The 20547-nt window shown below is 47.3% G+C and overlaps 1 protein-coding gene across 1 annotated transcript; it reads left to right on the forward strand.

Annotated features, from left to right (window-relative positions):
- The first annotated feature begins 13831 nt into the window (after positions 1 to 13831).
- LOC126521872 (heat shock protein HSP 90-alpha-like) lies at positions 13832 to 19162 on the forward strand. Its single transcript, XM_050170591.3, has 3 exons — positions 13832 to 13940; positions 15436 to 16746; positions 18168 to 19162. Exons 2-3 carry the CDS (start codon positions 15436 to 15438, stop codon positions 19038 to 19040), a joined length of 2184 nt encoding a protein of 727 aa, XP_050026548.2. The 5' UTR covers positions 13832 to 13940; the 3' UTR covers positions 19041 to 19162.
- Positions 19163 to 20547: the final 1385 nt, after the last annotated feature.

Genomic DNA, 20547 nt, shown 5'->3' on the forward strand with positions numbered 1-20547 from the left:
CGGAACGGAGCGTAGTCCGTTTCGAGGAAGTCGAGCTCTCCGGGTACGGCGCGTGTATGCCTACACGCTCGTGCGGAGATATCGCTTCAAACCTGCGCTGACACATCGTGGTTCCGCGGCGCCGTTCCGGCAATATTGATATCTAAAGTGCGCGCTCGGTGGGAACCTGTTCGCACTCATGCCCTTCCTAATCGGCGTCCTTCAGCGTTGCAGCAAGCGCTGAAGAACTTCTCCCTCTTCAGGAGGACCCTCGCTCTGCGGACTCATGGGCCTCACGGGCCGGTTGGTCTGCTTTCTTTCTTTCTTTCTTTCTTTCTTTCTTTCTTTCTTTCTTTCTTTCTTTCTTTCTTTCTTTCTTTCTTTCTTTCTCTTCGCGTGGATTTGGTTGCTGCTCCTGCCCTCTCCGAAATTACTTTCCTCTCCGATAATTCTTTTTTTCTTCTTTGATTCACCAACATCGGCGTTGTCGTTCATGGTGGTCGTTTCCCTATAGTCGCTTCGTCTTCTGCCGTCTTTTGATTGTTTGTCCGCCTCGTGTTAAAACTCATTTTTCTTCCCATTTCTATCTCCTCGTCGAAGCATTCTAATTATTGCTTCTCCGTCCTTTTCTTTTTCGTTTCTTGTCAAAGCCTAAGGGCAGTAAGTTTGTACTCGTCGAGGCCAGATAACGGACAAGCGGCCACTATATATACATATATACTTTAAATCTGCTTACACTGCAGCCTCTTTAACGTCTCGTTTTCCGCGTCCCGACGCAGGAAGTGCGCGTTTCGGATGACCTTGTTTCCTGTTAATGATTCGGACGCAATCTATTTCTCGGGACCTCGTTGTGGCATTGTACACGTGCAAGTGTGCACAAACAACTACACACAACCTGCACTTTAAATAAACGTTGTCAGTTTATACCGTCGCCATACAAACACGTTGTCCACTCGTATGCTATCCACTGAGATTGTAACCTGCGAGTCGGCAGGCAAGCGAGCCAGTCAGATGTCTGGCGCGAGTTCACAGACGTATGCGTAGACAGGTTCAATCAGCCAGTGTCGCTGTTCTTACGGGTTTGAAGCCAATTTTCTCTTAAATTTCGTCTTCGTCTTGCTCCTCTTTCCCATTACTATGCAGGACACATTAGAGAGTTTTAGATTGGGGGACGCAAGCGGCTTGCGTACGCAAGAACGAGGGGCCACGGTACTGCGCATGCGCGGACCCCTCCGCGCATGCGCAGTACCGTAGCCTCTCGTTCTTGCGTACGCAAGCCGCAATTCCGTGCCCTAATATAAAACTCTCGATTCTCTTCCACGATACTGATCGCTGACCTTGAAGTCAATGATAGCGCCGGCTGTTAAAGCGAAAAACTTTCCAATGGGCTCTTTCGCCCGTTTTCATGGGCGATGGTCGGCGGTCGGAGGTCGATGGTGAAGTAACTCGAGAAGCAGTTGGCAAAGAACGAACGCTTTATTAAAGGTTAGTGTGGCTTTTATAGTATTTATCTTGTGACGTCACCGCAGCCACTGCCGATTCACAAGAGGCATGGCCGGTGAATCTAACAAAACAAACACGTGTCAGCGGCGCATGCTGATTCACAACGGATGGTGACTGGACTTCTCTGCCTATGGAAATGCGCCGATGCAAAGGATGCCTGCTGTCGCGAAAATGAGTTGCGGTCGAGGAGGTTTAATACAAAAATTGATGGAGTGGAGCTGATGTCTCGAAAAAGTGAAGGTCATCTACCATGGGCACGAAAAAAGAACGTTAGCGAATTTATTTATTTATTTATTTATTTATAAATATTGCGATCTTATACAAGATCTTAGCGGCGGGGTACACGAGTGAGTACAAAACAATAAATGAATACAAAACAATGGGGAACTGCACTCAAGTTTCTTCACACCAGCGCTAAAAAAAGCAATTAACAAGAAACAAGAAGTCAAGCAACGTAGTTCAGTGATTTTCAAATCATACAGTCAAACAGTGACCTCAAAACAATCTCAGCAAGCGGAGAATGATTTTCATAAAAAGTATGTCTCGAAATGTTATAAGGAGTCCTGTGTTACAGTTTTATCGGCCAGCTTATTCCAATCCACAATGGTTCTAGGGGAAAATGAAAACTAAGTGAATAGCGAAAAAGGTTTCTATCCACTCCGTGCTATTTAGGACGGTTAATTTTGCCTTATATAATATATATCGTTCGACGCTCTTCTTCGGAGGTCGGAGGTTGGTGGTGACTGGACTTCTTCCTGTCACTGGTTTTAGAAGGAAGCCTAGACGCCACATTTTACAGCACATGATGATATAAGTACGCAGCCAAAGGTAAAATTTTAACCAGAGACCACGAAGTTTTAACTTCCAATTAACCTAAGAATTTACAGTAACTGACCAAAAGGAAGTGAGCTGTGAGCACATTTCAGCTGTCGCGGCCATTCTTTCAGAGTGGAAGTCTACACAAAATCTGGAATTCACCTGTATACTGGTAAGAAACTGCTGGAACTGCCAGTCCAGCATTTTTTTTTTTTTTTGTCTCCTTGGTTGTGGCCAATGTTCGCGGAACGCCAGCTGCCAAACTCTTTGAAACTCGCGTGCTGTGATACAGATGTGCTGGTTAACGGCTCTGTTCATTTGGGCGCTTAATTGCTGATGAAACAAACAAATGGTGCTTAAATATCCTCTCTATAACAAATGTATATACTCCTTCAAGCGCATCGTTTCTCTAATACAGTGACTATATGTTTCGCGAAGCGTCCGGCTATTCGCTTACATTGACAGTCGTCTTCGATGGCTCCTGCACAATATTTTTTTCTCAGCAATGTCTATTATTGTATTTTAATTCCCTGGCTTTCGTGGAATTTGTCGTGTAGGTACGAAGATGGTGATCATCAAAACACCAAGAAAAGTAAAAATGAATGCACATGGCAACGAACAAACGTGTATACAAGAAGCTGAAATTTATTTACAATTTATAGATGCATTATTCTCAGTAATGCGAAATAATCACGAATAATTCTGACAAATATCAACGTTGAGAAATTGAGTAAATCCTTACACAATAAATAAATATAGAAATACTAACACGATCGCAGCCGGACTATATATACAGCACGAGAATTTTGCTCTACAGAGCCATGCAGGAGATAATCCCTAAGCTTTCATTTTTTTCTTTTTTTTTTTTAGACCATAAGCCGACCTGCACAGGCGAATCATACCAGAAATTTCGAGGTTTTCCTTCCTTTTTTCTTTTTCTCTTTAGGAAATCGGGTATTCGCTAAGCAAGTGGTCTGTGTTCCATGTTTAGTTCTGAACATTGGCTTTCTGAGTCGGTTGTGCCTGTGATGGTATTGTGTAATGTACTGCAGAGAAGATGATGACTGAGCACACTGGTTACATAGAATTTCCTTTAATGTATACATAGCAACTGAACTTTGGTTGTAACAACTGATTTAACGTTGAGTACGTTAAGCTTAGAAAAGAATGGCGCTGTGCGATCTCTTCTTTTAGGTTTTCTATTCAGCACACAGCTCTTCCTTTTATTTTTTTTTTATGTGTGTGTGGAATAATTGACCTGTCTAAAGTTGTCTTAGTAGTGGTACCATGATGGTCATGATCGTGTTTATTATCAGCATGTTTCCCTTTGCCGGAACTTTCCGCATAACCCAGTGAGTGACTGGAGTTCAGCAAGTCCATTGCATTTTGCCTTGAACTTTCTCTTAACTACGATTGATGAGTTATTTTATGTGTTGTCGGGATAGTTAGTCACTGTTACCAAAACAAGAACAAAGACAGAAAGAGAGGTGCCCCCTGTGTTTCCTCTTGTCAGAAGTTTGTGCTCGTTGGTTTCCTTAAGTCGCATTTCTTCGAAAAAAAGAGGACGGAAAACTGGACTAGTTGGTTTAACGTTGGAATAGAACGGCGAGAAAGGACCAGCCACAGGACAGACAAGGAAGCTTTTAACAAGCTCTTCTCGTGCCCTTTTCTCTTCGTGTGTACCTGGATCGTCTCGCGCTGTTCTATTTCAGGGTGCGACTCTCCGATAGTGGACCACTGTCTTGGGATCGATCCCCGAAAGCCAGCGCGAATTTTTCTTTTTAGCTGGGCAGTTTGCATTTCGAGGACACCGAGATTGGTTTCGTTGTACGCGTATACAGCCTTCCGCATGCCGCAGTCAGATGGATGGCAACGAACTTAACCTTGTTCCGATCACGCAGGAAAGGAGGGAAACCTCGTTTCGATCATGCGCGAAAGGTGGGAATTATGTCATGCCAAATGCAAATATGCCCTCAATCATTTACTCCCCGGACCTCACAAGACTCCACGGGGCTGTTTCTTCCTTGATTTCTTTTTTTTTTTCGGGGGGGGGGGGGGGAAGGGGTTCATCTACGTCAACGGTTATTCGCTCCCAGTTACGCATTGCTTTAAATAATACTGTGCAACTAGGTAACTAATAAAGAAGTACGTATCTGTACATGTTTGGTTTAGCTTGTTATACAATTGCTTCATGTGTTAGTCATTCCTGCCTTTGTTTTCCTTTCGCTAATATTGTATTAACATGAATCTATCAAAGCCTCTATAACGTGTTTCTACGTATGCAAAGTCCGCGTTTATACTCATATGAACTCGTATTTCACCAAGGCACAGCATAGTTCTAAAAAATCATATTCCTGTGAAACTAAACTTGTATCTACATCAGTTACATCGCATCCTAGATTAATAATTTTGCAACAACAGTTCTTTTCTTCTTGTTCTTATTTTGACCCTTTTTCTTTTAGTAAAGCATTTGACAAGGTATGCCATGAACTGCTCTTTAAACCAAGCTTGCTAAATGTCGACCCTAAACTTCTTAAATGAACATTTCGTTACTAGCCGCCTCCAATTAGTTACCGCTAAAAGTAACACCTCTCCACTCCCTAAAGTACAGTCAGCACATACCCTTGTACCACAAGGGTCAGTGCTGAGACCCCCTATTGTTTCTTATTTATATTAACTATCTTGCTGCTATAATATCCTCTAACATACAATTGTTCGCATACGATAGTGACATGTTCCCCGAAATTGTTAACGCTGACGGATTAACAACCACCGTCTAGTTTAAAGCAGCTGCTCTACAAAACCATAATATCCTCCAAACTCGAATTTGTATCTGTGATATGGGATCCCAGTCACGTTAACCTTTTTACTCCACATGAACTAGAACAAAATAATATTGTTCATTTCATCCTTTCACATTGTACTGGTACCGCGAGTGTAACCTCATACGCTATTGTTCCGCTACCTAACCGCCGCACTGTCGCCCCTCGTTCACTGTCTCATAAAAAAAAAAGAAAAAGAAGTGACGTAGCACATTTCACGACGGCCTCATACTGGGGCCTGAATACATTTCAAACCGCGTCGGTTACCGTAGTGAGGTAGAAATTGATTCATGTTGTACGAAGTCTTTCTTTCAGTCTTTCATCCCCTTACACCCAGAATGGAATTACCTCCCCCAAGTGTCGTAGCCATCACCAATAACAACTTTATCGTGAAACATTAGCTAATACAGGTGTCACACGGCCCGATCGCGATCGAGTCTCTCGGTCGCAATTGGCTCCTTTGCGCAATCTGCAGTAGGGAGCCAATCGCGATAGAAAATTTGGATCGGGCTTGATCGCGATCGAACGTGGACGTGGGACACCGGTATAAATAAGCAGGAGGATCCTTAAGTTAGCAGAGTTACTCTTCTTGTTTTTCTATTGCTTTCTAACAACTCCTCTCTTTAATGTCATATGGCTCAGAGGGTACTATGAATGAATGAATGAATGAATGAATGAATGAATGAATGAATGAATGAATGAATGAATGAATGAATGATGCCTCTGGCCCTGAGAGCAACACAAGTAAGCAAGCAAGTAGGTAAAGTAAGTAGGTAAATTAAAGAAATAAATAAATTTTTTCTCACACGCAACCTGGTCTTTGGGTTTCGTCATCCTATATGCTCATCCTCTAGTCATAATTACACACATCGGTAGTTCGTGCTGCCATGCGAGACTGACTGACTGACTGACTGAGTTGATTGATTGATTGATTGATTGATTGATTGATTGATTGATTGATTGATTGATTGATTGATTGATTGATTGATTGATTGATTGATTGATTGATCGATCGATCGATCGATCGTTTGATTGATTGATCGACTGACTGACTGACTGACTGACTGACTGACTGACTGACTGACTGACTGACTGACTGACTGACTGACTGACTGATGATCGATTGAGTGAGTGGTTGATTGATTTATTGACTGATGGTTGATAGATTGGTCGATATGTCGATCGCTCGTTCGATCGCCATCGACCATCAATTTACCTCACTTCACACGATATCTTTGTCGGCAAGAGCAGCTCGCCGTCTCTCCCGGGCCCGCCCATAACGCCAGCGCGCGGTGAGAGTGTCAGACGAGTTTCCCACGGAAGCACCGTTATGCGAAAGCTCTGCAGCGTCGGTACTGCAGGGCGGAGCCGCTCGAGCTCAGTGTTTCCCGGGCTCGTTGAGCAGCGTGCAACCCGTTACATATAAGGGCGCACGCAGCGCGGGCCATTCAAGGCAGGGGTGGTGGGGAGGGGGCGGAGGTGGGGGGGGGGGGGGGGGGGGGGACAAGGGTTGTTTCGCAGCGAGGCGCCGTTTCATTAGCGCCCACTTTTTTCGCATCCGGGCGCCGATGCGAACAGACTGGTTCAACGCCCTTGGCCCTCGATGGGGGCCGTCTCCTTCCGGCTACATTGTTGCATGCTCTGACCATGGCAACGGCAGTGTGTAACCGTGTGCGCTGGCAGGAAACATCGCTCTTTGGAACGCCGATAAAAAAAAGAAGCATCTGTAGTCACGGCAACTTAGAACGAACCGCAGCCTGCGCGAGAAATCTCTCCGATATGTCGATATACGGGGTGCCACAGCTTACACGGAGCAAGCGCGGTCCTATCCGTGGCCTTATTTCAATGAACAGTTTGCTACAGAAATCCTTGTTTCCCATACTTCCAACTGAAATCTTTATGTGCTGTTAGAATCGCTCGGGACCATTTAACACTTTTGTTTTCTCGTGGACAAAGTCTAAGGGTATATCTACTATTGTTTAGGAAAATATGCTGCACAAAAAAAAAGTACAGACAGGTGCGAGAGGGTAGCTACACTGACAAACTCAAAACATTATGAACTAGTTAGCCCAACAAGTTTCATTGGGGTACTCATGTTTAGGGACGTCTACAATAAACTTATAACTTCAAATACTTATCTGCGGAGAAAATCAAGCATATTTTGTTGACTTCTTAAATAAGCCTCCAGTGTTTCTCGTATTCTTAATACTAAAATAGTTAGAAATTATTAATTAGTAACTTTATGTTGACATTGTCAATACGTGGTTTGTAGAGCACATTCAGTTATTGGCGCCGCGTTACCGTTTGCGTAGCTCTTTTTCTTTTTTTCTTTTCCGTATTTTGATATGTTACTCATATATCTCGAAATCGTGCGCAAAATATTTTGTCTGTAGATGACTGCGTATTTACTAAGGGGGTGCGAATATTCGAAACTCTCGAATAACGAACGAAATATTGTCCTATATTCGATTCGTTCCTCGAATCAAATAGTCACTACTAGAAAATCCTAATATCTTTCCAATTGTCTTAAAATACTTCAGGTCGGCGATTGCATGAGCACGTTCAAGCGTAATATTGAAGCAACAGTGCGCTGCATTTCTTGCCATCCACGCCGGACATGATGTGCTAGAGCTCGCTTTGTCGCTCAGGGTCGCTCTCCCCGCTCCTCCCTTTGCGCGCATGAAAAGACGGCTCGCACCCTCCCTGCCCTCCTCCCTTGCGAGCGCGAGATGAAACAGCTGCATCAAGCCACTATCCTCGGCTCACATTCGCAAGCTTTCGCTCGCACCTGCAGCAAACGATGCGCGGTCGCGCTGTTATCGCACTTGGACTTTGTACGGAACATTACGGCGACGCCGACAACAACATGGCTAGATCGTGGCTAGACCACGATCATTCGCAAATAAATTTTATTTAGACAGGGCATTGGTCGCTGGGTATTGTTTGGAACCATATTTATAGATGCTGCACTTGCGTTCTTCCATCGGAGTAAATTTTAATACTACGTTTTTGTTGCCACGTTTTTGATACGCTAGTGGCGCCATCTGCCGCGACAAATCGAACTAAATAAAAGTGTGTGTTGTGGGGGGGGGGGGGGGGGAATACAAGCGCTCCATAAGCAAGATAAAAGTCAACTCCTAACGCAGGAAGTGTAACCGTTAACCATCAGGAACTGCTCGATGCTCCCCCCGCTCCCCAAGAGGACACACATACCTGCTTTGGTCGCGAATGTTCAAGCAGATATTAACAGGCGCAAAAGCCCACCTTTCTGAACTTTATATGATAATGCAAAAGCTATGCGTTATAAATGTGCAGTGTAATGACATAAACTTACAAATATTTTGAATACCACTATGTGGCATTTTTTTTATATTGGTGGTGAGAAAGCTGGAGTTTATTCCGGAACTATTCGAAAAATCCTCGATATTCGATTCGATCCGCTTGTGGCACTAATCGATTCGTCTTTGATAAGTTCTCAGAAACTACTATTTATGCAAAGCAGGCAGGCGCTCACTGTTCGACTGAGCATCTCTTACTTATGACGTCATGCGTAGTTGGCTGCAACTTGTGCCACGTCATCTACTTGCTGCTTGCTGTCATCCGCCGTCTAAAGTGCTCGATTACCGTAATAAAACGATGCTTATGTAATATCGATTTAATTAATATGAATTTAATTAACCGTACTAAACGATGGGTATAGTGGGTCCGCGTTTATGGTGCAAATTTGGTCGCAGAGTGTTTTTGCTGGTGATTTAGTTTCTTTAGCAAACACTCCAGAGGCTAGATCATTTATTTCGGGAAGGGCAAATAGGCTATAGTCGTATATATGAGTAATATATACGTATAGGTTAATGTTAAGGGCCTTTTATTGCAAGAGAAATTAAACAGAGGTTAGAGCCCGTCGCCAGCGTCGTCGTCTTATTGGAGAATTTTAGTGCGTCCGTATTCCGGCAAGCGTGGGCGGTTTGCCGGATGAGCGGGGGCGTAAACGTGAGCGGCCAGATTGGTGGCGCCAGTTGGTGGTGCAAAGCTGAACCACGCAAACACAGAGCCAATTACTATATTCTGCTTAGCTGCTGGTGTAAATTTTCGTAATCGGCGTAATCGTGTTAATGATTGCGCCGCTGCCGTAAGTTTTCACCAGCAGCGAAGCAGAATATAGTAGGTTACTGCAATTTTAGCACTGTGTTTGCCTGGTTGAACTCTACACCACCAGGCGGCTGCACCGCTCCGGCCCCTCACGTTTAAGCCCCCGCCCATCCGGCAATCCGCCGAAACCACTCCCGCTTGCCGGAATAGCAGACAAGCTAAAAGTCCCTACTTGCGAGGTATTACAGTTCAGCTGTTAGAACCTCGCTGGGTTTCTCTTGACGTCCGCAGCTTTGCCGAGCTGGGAAAGAGAGGGCTGAGAGAGAGTGAAAGCAGAGTAGAAAAATAGAATCGCGCAGCATAGCGACGCGGCGAGGGTGGGTGGAGCCAAGCGGGGGAGAAGGAGCGGCGCGGCGGGGACACAAGTGGTGTGACGTCATTGCTCTCCGATAAAAAGCCGCGCGCTCGCTTCGGCGGTCCTCTTTCTCGCAGTGGAAAAAAATATGCGTGGCTCTGCTATCGCAAACACCAGAGACCGGCGGAGCTGGGGTAGCCCAGCAAAAGTTAGACTGCGTATGCCGTTTGGCACTACTTTACTGGCCTTTTCCCGCTCCGCTGGTCTCTGGTGCTTGCGATAGCAGAGCCACGCATAATTTTGTTAACTCAGTTAAACAACAGTACAAAGATGAAACAAAAAAAATGATGTAGCATTATTTCGACACTTCATTGTAATTAATTTCATAGTAAGGAGACTAAGAGGGTTAACAGAGGAGGCTGTAAAGCCCTAATATCAATTTCTTGAATTTCATGCAGTTCTATCACTGAACATGCGCTAAATAAGGAAATGGAAAGAGAGAGACGGAGGAAGAGCGCCCTGTGCAGTGAGAGCCGTACACTTAGCATGATGTTGGACATCTTACAACACGCGCTAAAGCCCCTACACCAGTACTTCAGTGTACTTCACAAATTTCCAAACTTTTTTCTTTCTCACATTGACTTTTGTGACTCAGTAAACGTTCTCGAAATTTGATAAGTTCAATTTTTGCCTTCTTTAGAATATATTGCGGTGCATCTTTACTCGCTAATATTGAACTAGGCCCGAGTAGACGCTATAAAACATGACCAACCCTTCCCTTACCCGTAAATGGGGGTAAGCGAAGCTTGTCCTGCGTGCACCTGACCTTCGTCAGGGTTAATTAACCCAGAGGTAACGGTGCCGGATTGCTTCTGCCTCCCGCTCCCTCAGGTCGGGATCTTCTCGTTGCTGTCGAATTACTGTATCGGCGTGACGACGGCGAGCCCTTTCACGAGCGAGTTCTCGCCGCCGCTCCATAGAGAAACATATCTACGTAAAGAGCGGACACTCGAGCCGTTTCGCGGCCGAACAAGTCACGGTCTGACCACCCGCCAGGCGGCGTAGTGATTCGCGCTTCCACTTTATCTCAAAGGTAGACAGCTTATCATACGTCTACGTGGGTACGTCCACGCATACCGTTTCTATAGAGACGTTGATGCTGCGCCAGTCACGTGCCGCTGGTTACGCCCACCTCACCGCGCTTTTCCAAGTAAGGTGTTTCCTTTTCTCTGCAAAGATAATTTTGCTGTTTCTTGCCTTAAGAACATTGTTAGCAAGACGTTTGTTATGCTGGGTGAGCATATTTTGGACGTGTAGCATATAATGTGAGCCGTGGCACCCGTTTACCGTGCAGTCACCCGTTTGTTCTTGCACCAATCGTTTCCGGAAGAGCATTTGCATCACTTCCAACGCGTAATTGCGCAAAAGTCACTCGCAAGACCTTCGGTTTAAAGCGCAGAACTTGTTATGTGAGGCTGACCCGTACTATCACGCAAACGTTTCATTTGGCGCTGCTCGAGCAGTGTAATGCGCATTGTTTTGTAAAGGATGTTTACCTCACTGCAAACTGCATGCGCATGGCCCGTTTCGCAAGTGCACTTTTACTTGACGCGTTGCTTGCTTTGCTAAAACATTCTTCTTGTAGTTTATGTATTTATCGAGTGTGTGATCCAGTATTTTTCTGTCCAATTCCTTATGTAAACAAGAAAAAAATAAACCTCTTTTTTTGTATGGAACCACTGTTTCCTGTTGTGTGCAACTGAGAAAAGCGACTCAGAAACGGCAAATGAATTGCAATAAAGAGAACTCTGATCGCATTATTTTTTCAGTCTGCACGAGCTGATTTAGCCTTGCTGGTTCTTCGAGAAGCTTGGCGGCTTTTCCAGTAAAATGTCTGCGATCCGCGAGTTTATTACGCCCACGTGTACGGCATGCATAAAAATGAACTATTAAAGCTCTTGCGCTCCACTAGAGACGGCATATTGAACAGTTTGCAGCCAAAGGTAAATAGAATCGAAATCATTGGTATCGAAACCGAAACCAAACAGATCTAGCTAAACCACGTGTCTAAAATCCCGGAAGACTAAATTAGCGCTCTGACCAGCCGCTCAGGGCGCTGGCGGCAGTGCAATAGCTTGGTCGCAGGGCCCTACTGGAGTGTCCACTCCTTACCAATGTGTTTCACTATGGCCGCTCGTCGAACGCTGCCCGTTCCTCGGGAGAACACACAACGCGTGGCCATATACCGTCCGTTTTCCGAGATTGAAGTGAACGGAAACGAAGCCGGTGCAGCGCGCGCGAAACCCTTTCCTGCCCTTTGCCTCCATGACGGAAGCGAAACGGCTCTGATTGGTTGCGCGCGTGGAGTGACCGCGCTTCTATGAACCTGGAATCCTTGCTAATGACGCACTCGCCGGCGCCGGCGCAGCTTTCAACTCATCAAACCGCCCTTTCCCGCAGCTACTCTGCTCGGGAGCAACTGGGTTTTTGCGTGACCACGACAATGCCACTTGCGAGCCAATAGAAGATTCGCTTGAAAAAAAAAATGATTGTACAGAAAACATTGACGATTATCGTCAATGAACGAACGGGCTAGCGAGCGAGCAAACCACCGATCGAATGAACGAACAAACGATGAACGAAACAGCGAGCGAACGAACAAACGTTTTCGCTTGTCGATCACTTCAAAAAGTTCGTGTTTGACAGTTCCCCCTCCCCTGTGCAAGGTACCTGTCCAGTTTCTGAAGGTTAATCGTTGCCTTTCCTGCGTTAGGAGTTGACTGTTATCTTGCTTAGGGAGTGCCCGTATTCTGCAAGCTGTAACACGTACCCAGATTACGGCGCAATAAAATACACGAACAAAAAAAAAGTTTAAATATACACGTAACGGCGGTCTCGGACAAAAAAAAAATAATAACTGAAACGTGGCATATTACCCACCCATAACCGGTAACTTTTGCTAAAACAAGCCATACCATAATTTGTTGCTCCATTGCGGCATTAGTGATCATCTGTAGCACTTGATACACATCCTCACCAATTCACCGTGACTGCAAGGCCAAAGCCGCCGCGTTTAGCAGAATATCGCACATGTCGTAGTGGCGTCTATACTACTAGACAAAGCTGGGTCTGTGAAGCATTCGTGCTATCGGACCGCTAAAGGCCTGCACTCTTTCATTATGCCACGCAATGGAGAGAAGCACCGATTTCGCCTCCGCAATACGCTAATTTCCCTCTGAACCCAAATTGCAATCACATTAGCACACACACATACACACAACGATACCACGACAGGTGTCTTGAGCTTCACCAACTTCAGCTTAGAGCAACGCTACTACACTGTAGCAACGCTGCTCAGCCTGACAAATGCAAGCTCCAGTGAAGACGCGAAACTTTCTAGTTTTTCTAAGGTAGTGGGCGGCCAATTTCACAATCGCTTGTCAAAATGTCTTAACGTAGTGCACGCGTTATAGCGAAAATAAAGAACACAGGCCTTAACAGCTTCGCTGTAAAATTGGTTACGTCTTTGTGTTTCTTAATTAATTAAGACGACACGCAGGGGCACTGGCACGAGTGTGTTCGCGCGGTAGCGCCGAGGGGCGCCAACGAGCAAGCTGTGAAAGAACGACGACGCTTGAGCCAATCCTGATGATGTTATTTTTGTGTTAACACACGGACGCGATCCTGGGGAAAGTAGCCCGTAACAACTTCGCTGTAAAAAGAAAAGAAATAACACCGCAGAAATTAACACGGGACGCAACAGAAACTTTTCCTATCAGAGCCAGATGAAGCGGCGTATGATAGCGCGAAAAATTATTCGGGGATTGGAAGAAAACTCACACGTTTAATCCTTCCTTCCATCCCGATCCAACAAACTTCCCCGGTAAAAAAAAATAAAAAAAGAAAGAAACTGGAAAAGCGCATGCCGTCACCGCTTGACATCGACTTCCACCGGAACAGGGACTACTTTTCACCGAGAATTTTCTCGAAGCTTGTAGAAAAATCGAGACGTTCTTGCATAATACTTTTTCTGGTAAATAGTTCTTACAGATGAAGTGCGTATATTTAATTCGTAGTCTTAAAGTCAGGAAAGTGCTATCACGAACTAAATTAAGACGCAGACTTTGACATCGATAAAACCAGGAGGCGGTTCTTTTTTTTGTGTGTGTGTGAACCGTAGGCTGCCGTAGGTGTCGGCACCGGAAGGGCGGAACACTACAGCGAAGTAGAGATAGCGGCCTAGAACATTGTCCGGGTGTCCTTATAAAGCCTGTGCCGGGGGCGTTAATCGGTTCAGTGTAAGCCTAGCTTCTGTAGTGTCACCCTTGCTTATTTCCGGGCCAAGCGGCGGTTGCAAGTGAGGCACACTTGTCAAAGTAAGTACAGTGGTACTTCATTGCGTCCTATTGCGCTAATTTAATTATTGTGCAGATATTTCCTTCGGGTTTGTTAGCTGCAGCTATTAGTAACTCTTTTTTAAATGTGTAGCACTGTGACCTAATCTGCGTGTCATAATGCTTTATTAACGCCATAATTATCTTCCACATTATCGGAGTTTCCTCATTTTTGAAGTCGTTTCTAGTTTGCTTTTCTTTCTTTATTTCATTAAGCGCGTGTGTGGCCCGTCTGTGAAATCGCCGATATTGTTTGTAGTCGCGGGGGAAGCCATGTGCCCGAGGTAGGCGCCTGAAGGTTACGAGAATCGTCGCTTTCGCCCCCATGTCATTTGTGGTACTAAGCCGCGGTGCTCGCTGCGCTTGTTCGCAGCCTCCCTTTGCATGTGCAGCAGCATACGCTTTACCTGTGGCACACCAGCGTTGCACTGCACCGTCGAGATCAACGTAGCGATAGCGTTCACGCCCTTTCCGTTTGTGCTTCGACGGCGTGGTGCTCGTTAATTGGGCATATTCGCGACGTCCATATACGCTTGCGTGTAACCCGCGTTGACGAGGTGAAGCGTCACTGTCACTGACCCGACGAATGCTGTTCAATATCGCGCGCGCGAGGAACGCGGCCCGGGGGCATTATGAGCGCGGTGTCACTGGCTCCCTGCGCTGCGAAACCTGCTGGAGTATATAAATTCCACTGTGAATAGACATCCTTTGAGCGCCCTCTACAGCACTGCTCACTTTACTGAGCACTGCCACCTGTCACGCATAGTGGGGTCTATTGGGCTACATCCTCCTTATTCGCTATCATCTTTCACTTCCCTCTCCCCTGACAACGCTTCGCCGTGCTTCCTCACGCGTTGCAAAAATGGCGGACGCCGTAGGAACTCGTTGCCGGCCCTCATGTGTCTTGAAAGCTATCTGCGATCTTTCCAGAGTGCGCGTAGTGCCGGTAACTTCATATACGATGTGCTTTCGACGTTTCGTTCGCACTGCAGCGAGAGATGCATGAAGGTCAATTCGCCTTGCTGCTGCCGCGATTCCTCAATCCAGAATTTTCAGTGAGTTTCCGCGCTCATGGTTACCTGAGCGCGCGTGACACCGTGCTGGTTAATTCAGTTAAAACACGTTAACGGGCTAGTTGGTTTAAATCCATGATAGCATGTGTAAGCGCGACTGAACAAGGACGTAGGAAGCAGACACATGCACAAAGACAGTACTGTCTGTCTTTCTTTCTACGTCCTCATTGCGTCGCGCTTACGCATTCCATGTTAATTTAGTTGGCAAACATTCGCTTACCAAGTTTCTACGGCCGGTACAGCTACTATTCTTACTTCGTACAGCTACCTACTAATTTGCTGTCGCAATCGGTGCTTCGATCGCCTTTCGTGCGGAACTGCGAATTTTTTTTTATTTGCGCATGCTTCGAAATTTGTGTGATGGACGCGAAGTCGGCATTCATCGACTCTGTTTATCTCTGCAGATGCCTGAGGAAACACGCACGGATGTCTCCGGGGAGGTGGAGACCTTCGCCTTCCAGGCGGAAATCGCCCAGTTGATGAGCCTGATCATAAACACCTTCTACTCGAACAAAGAGATCTTCCTACGAGAATTGATCTCCAACTCTTCGGATGCCCTGGACAAGATCCGCTACGAGTCTCTCACGGATCCGAGCAAACTCGATGCCCAGAAGGAACTTTTCATCAAGATTGTTCCCAACCGCGACGACCGTACCCTGACGATTATCGACACCGGCATCGGCATGACTAAGGCCGACCTGATCAACAACCTGGGTACCATTGCCAAGTCTGGCACCAAGGCGTTCATGGAGGCGCTCCAGGCGGGTGCCGACATCAGCATGATCGGGCAGTTCGGCGTAGGCTTCTACTCGGCCTACCTCGTCGCGGACAAGGTGACCGTCACCTCTAAGCACAACGACGACGAGCAGTACACGTGGGAGTCGTCGGCCGGCGGTTCCTTCATCATTCGCACGGACAACAGCGAACCTCTCGGACGCGGGACCAAGATCGTGATCCACCTGAAGGAGGACCAGGCGGAGTACCTGGAGGAAAAACGTATCAAGGACGTCGTCAAAAAGCACTCGCAGTTTATCGGCTACCCGATCCGCCTGTTGGTGCATAAGGAACGCGAGACGGAAAGCTCCGAAAGCGAGGAAGAAAAGGAGAAAGAGGAAAAGGCCGAGGACGAGAAGCCTGATGAGGAGAGCAAGCCGAAAATTGAGGACGTCGAGGGTGACGGCGAGTCGTCCGAGAAGGACAAGAAAAAGAAAAAGAGGAAGGTGAAGTACTCCGAGGACGAGGAACTGAACAAGACCAAGCCGATCTGGATGCGCAACCCCGACGACATCTCGCAGGAAGAGTATCGAGAGTTCTACAAGTCCCTGACCAACGACTGGGAGGACCACCTGGCTGTGAAGCACTTCTCGGTGGAGGGCCAGCTCGAGTTCCGCGTGCTGCTCTTCGTGCCCAAGCGCGCGCCGTTCGACTTGTTCGAGAACCGCAAGCAGAAGAATAACATTAAGCTGTACGTGCGCAGGGTGTTCATCATGGACAACTGCCAGGACCTCATCCCGGACTACCTCAACTTCATCAAGGGTGTCGTCGACTCCGAGGACTTGCCGCTCAACATTTCGCGTGAAATGCTCCAGCAGAACAAAATCCTCAAGGTGATCAGGAAGCATCTCGTCAAGAAGTGCATCGAGGTCTTCGACAGCATCGCCGAGGACCGGGACATGTACACGAAGTTCTACGAGCAGTTCGGCAAGAACGTGAAGGTAGGCACTCGCCTTATTCTTTCCCCCTGAAATCGCGTAACCTTCCTGCACATAAGACTCCGCGCACAACCGCCGATGTTGGGCTTCTCCCGAGGCTCGATATGCGTGGTGGTGCTTATAGAAAAACTGGGCTTGACTCGGATGCGTCAGGGCCTTTCGTCTCTGCACGCTTATTCCGCTCGTACTTGCCTATTAGTCATCGTAGGCCTCCACTTAACATCCATTTGAAAACTCGGAGCCATTCCACTCTGTGGAGGTGGGTGACCAGCGCAGCTGCATATGTGATGCAATCGCAATCGATGTGTTCATTGACAATAGCACCCATACCACAATGCACCTTCGTTTCATTATATTTCTAATTGCATACTCCATGCTATTTATTTTTAACATTTTGTTCGCTTTTGTTGGATTTGGTCACCACGGTGACCATCGCTTTAGGATCGCCATTATATACGGCCAGTAGCTCTTGTGGCGACACCAGATCGGCCCTTCGCCACTGTGAGGTCTATACACGATCGATGACGCGACGTGTGGACCCGCATGTTTGGACATTGACTGCCGAACCTCTACAGGAGAAACGCCACTGACCGCTTTACGTCTGGCCGATACACGTATGTTAAAATCACCCACAATAACGATGGGAGTGGTGTCGGTAGAGGTAATCTAACCGAAGGAGCCTACGCTTGGGGTTTGCGGTACGATCTTCGTCCGTATTACGCGCCGCCCGCCGTCGCCGCGCACATTCTGTTCACAACGGTGTTTCTTCGTAGGCGCGCTGTTCTTCTGCAGTCCTCGCCCCACGCGGCCTCCCCATTGCACGGGTGAAAGGGAACAGAGGTAAGGTTGCGTCGCTTACCCATATATAGAACCAGTGACGTCAAACCGCAATCCATTCTGTCATTCCAGTCTTGCGGTTTTTATTACGATATTTATCACAATACGTTTTCACACTTCCCATGCATAAACGTAGCTGGGGCATACCCGGCGATACACTTTTGCTTTATGTTAACTCTTCTAGCACTGGGACGGCCGCCATCTTTCTTGCATACGCACACAAACCTCCAGAACCTAGCGTATAACAGGTCGACTTCAAAAAATCCCCATTGATGTCTTCGCTTGCGTTGTACACCGTTCATGTCTCGTACAATAGGCACGACAGTTACTTGACTACATGTGTTGAACCCTCGCGATTTTAAAGCGAAGCTATATGTATACCTCTAACGACTAAGGACATTTTCGTGTCGTTGTTGGCGTAATAAGCAGAAAACTCCCCATACGTGGGCCGATCCCGGAGATAGTGCGATGCCAGGCCGACCCGCGGCGGAGCTGCAGTTCGCCATTAAGGGGCCTAGATACAGCTTCGCTGGTCATCCTTCTTCAGAACGAAAGGGCACTGAGCTTCTTTTTTTTTTTTCTTTCAGCTGGGCGTACACGAGGACTCTCAGAACAGCAAGAAGCTTGCCGAGTTCCTGCGCTACTACACGTCCGCTTCTGGCGACGAGATGTGCTCCCTGAGGGATTACACATCGCGCATGAAGGAGAACCAGAAGCACATCTACTTCATCACGGGCGAGTCCAAGGACCAGGTCATAAACTCTGCCTTCGTCGAGCGCGTACGCGAGCGTGGCCTCGAGGTCATCTACATGATCGAGCCCATCGACGAGTACTGCGTCCAGCAGCTGAAGGAGTACGACGGCAAGACTCTGGTCTCCGTCACCAAAGAAGGCCTCGAGCTACCCGAGGACGAAGCCGAGAAGAAGCGCCAGGAAGAGAACAAGGCGAAGTTCGAGAACTTGTGCAATGTCATGAAAGACATCCTGGACAAGAAAGTCGAAAAAGTGATCGTGTCCAACCGGTTAGTCAAGTCTCCCTGCTGCATCGTGACGTCTCAGTACGGCTGGACCGCTAACATGGAGAGGATCATGAAGGCTCAGGCGCTGCGTGACTCCGGCACCGTGGGTTACATGGCGGCCAAGAAGCACCTCGAGTTGAACCCCGACCACCCAGTCATCGAGAACCTCCGACAGAAGGCGGACGCCGACCGCAACGACAAGACGGTCAAGGACCTCATCGTGCTGCTCTTCGAAACTGCGTTGCTCTGCTCGGGCTTTACACTGGAAGACCCTCAGCTGCACGCAGGCCGCATATATCGCATGATCAAGCTCGGCCTGGGCATCGACGAGGATGAAGTAGCTGGTGCCGGGGACATCACGTCGTCGGGACCCGTGGTGGAGGAGATGCCGCCGCTGGAAGGCGACGACGAAGACGCATCTCGCATGGAGGAGGTTGACTGAGCTGACCTCGCTCTGTGCCTTGCTCTTTTTGTTACACTTAACCCACACCGTCACGTGTTATTGTTGCGTGCTGTTTCCCCCTTTTTTTCTGTTTTTAAATAAATTTGCTCGCTTTTCGTGCACTTGGTGTGTGGTCTTTCACTAAAATAATGTAATTATCGTTATATAGATAAACGCGTGTCACAATTAATATTTGCATGTGGTTGTATTTCGGTGCTCCATACAAAGCAAAATCATCGGAACTAGGTTGTCCTGTGTCAAGCAGGCAATGTAAGCTGTGGCTGGAACACCTACTTACCACTCTTCACCTCGTGAAAGCTAGCGCTTTGATCGAGGTGCTTATCGCAAGAGTGGCGTCGCGTACATCATCAATTAAAAAAAAAAAAAAAAGCATGAGGGCGTCAGTTCCCTGCTTCGTGACGGCTACGGCTTTTGAAACTCTGTGGCATAGCACACCTTCGGTACCTGGGCCAATGTTTACCTAGTGACAATACCGGCCCATGGCGTTTGAAGAAATGTCGCGGCTGGCGTGCGTGACACGCGCTTGCCACGAAATCGACGCGGTCGAGCGTCTTGCTATCATCATAAAGAAAGATGTTATCATGCCTGCACTTGACTACAAATTGCAGCCGTGCAGTAGCCGCACGAAACGACGTTTTAACTACTCTTGCATAGAAATTAAAAAAGAATCTGTGGCGATTTAGCGGTGAACGGGAGAGAAATGCGTTAGCATTACGTCGCACCTCTTCAAAGCCCCGCATTCATGATTTAAACCGCGTCCACCACGTTCCAATCTCTTGTTTAGAGGCTTACGCGTCTTGTCTCTTCGAGGTGCGAAGTGCAGCAGATCGCCGTCAGTGACGCTATACGGACAGCACACAAATTTTTTGTCCCCATTTTGACACTCCTCATTTTTACGCATTAATCAATAAAAGAACCCAGGGACAAGCACACATGCTGCAAAAAAGTATCAGCTTCGCTTACTTCAACAGTAATTTGCAATTATTTTTGCACACACACACACACACAAGTGGAGTGGAGCAAGGTTGACGAGGGACGTGCACCAAGATACACCTACAATTCGCTGACAAACTACGCGATAATGCATCTGGCCCCTATATTCTGCTCAATGTTGCCTCGCATTCAAGCACAGCGGAAAAGCAGTAATGACTACCGTCCTCATGGCGCCAGCGGGAGCTATACGTCAGCGACTTGTTCTAGGTGGCTTTGGCTATAGGTGCGCATACGCGCCCTGAGCGTGGCGAAATCTGTCATCTCCAAGCCCCCGCCAGAGAACGCACACGTCGCCACTTTGTTGCCTTAACAGCATCACGCCGGGTCATTTGCCGTGCAAACCGAGTGCGTGCTTCAAAACATTTCTTGCAGTAGAAAATAGGACGAACGGTGTTCACTATTCGAGGGCTCCGGCTTGAGCTCTGCGGCTTCCTTGGAGTGTGGCAGCCTTCTCAGTTGCCTCCGAGCGGGAGAGCAAGGCCTTCTATCCCAC

The sequence above is a fragment of the Dermacentor andersoni genome, chromosome 6 (genome assembly GCF_023375885.2).
Source record: "Dermacentor andersoni chromosome 6, qqDerAnde1_hic_scaffold, whole genome shotgun sequence".
Classification (NCBI taxonomy): Eukaryota; Metazoa; Arthropoda; class Arachnida; order Ixodida; family Ixodidae; genus Dermacentor; species Dermacentor andersoni.

What these genes read in the sequence shown, in the direction of transcription:
- LOC126521872 (XM_050170591.3), top strand. Translation starts at nt 15,436, where the DNA reads ATGCCTGAGGAAACACGCACGGATGTCTCCGGGGAGGTGGAGACCTTC. An exon ending in AGTTCGGCAAGAACGTGAAG is followed by an intron (nt 16,747 to 18,167) that starts GTAGGCACTCGC and finishes TTTTTCTTTCAG; the next exon opens with CTGGGCGTACACGAGGACTC.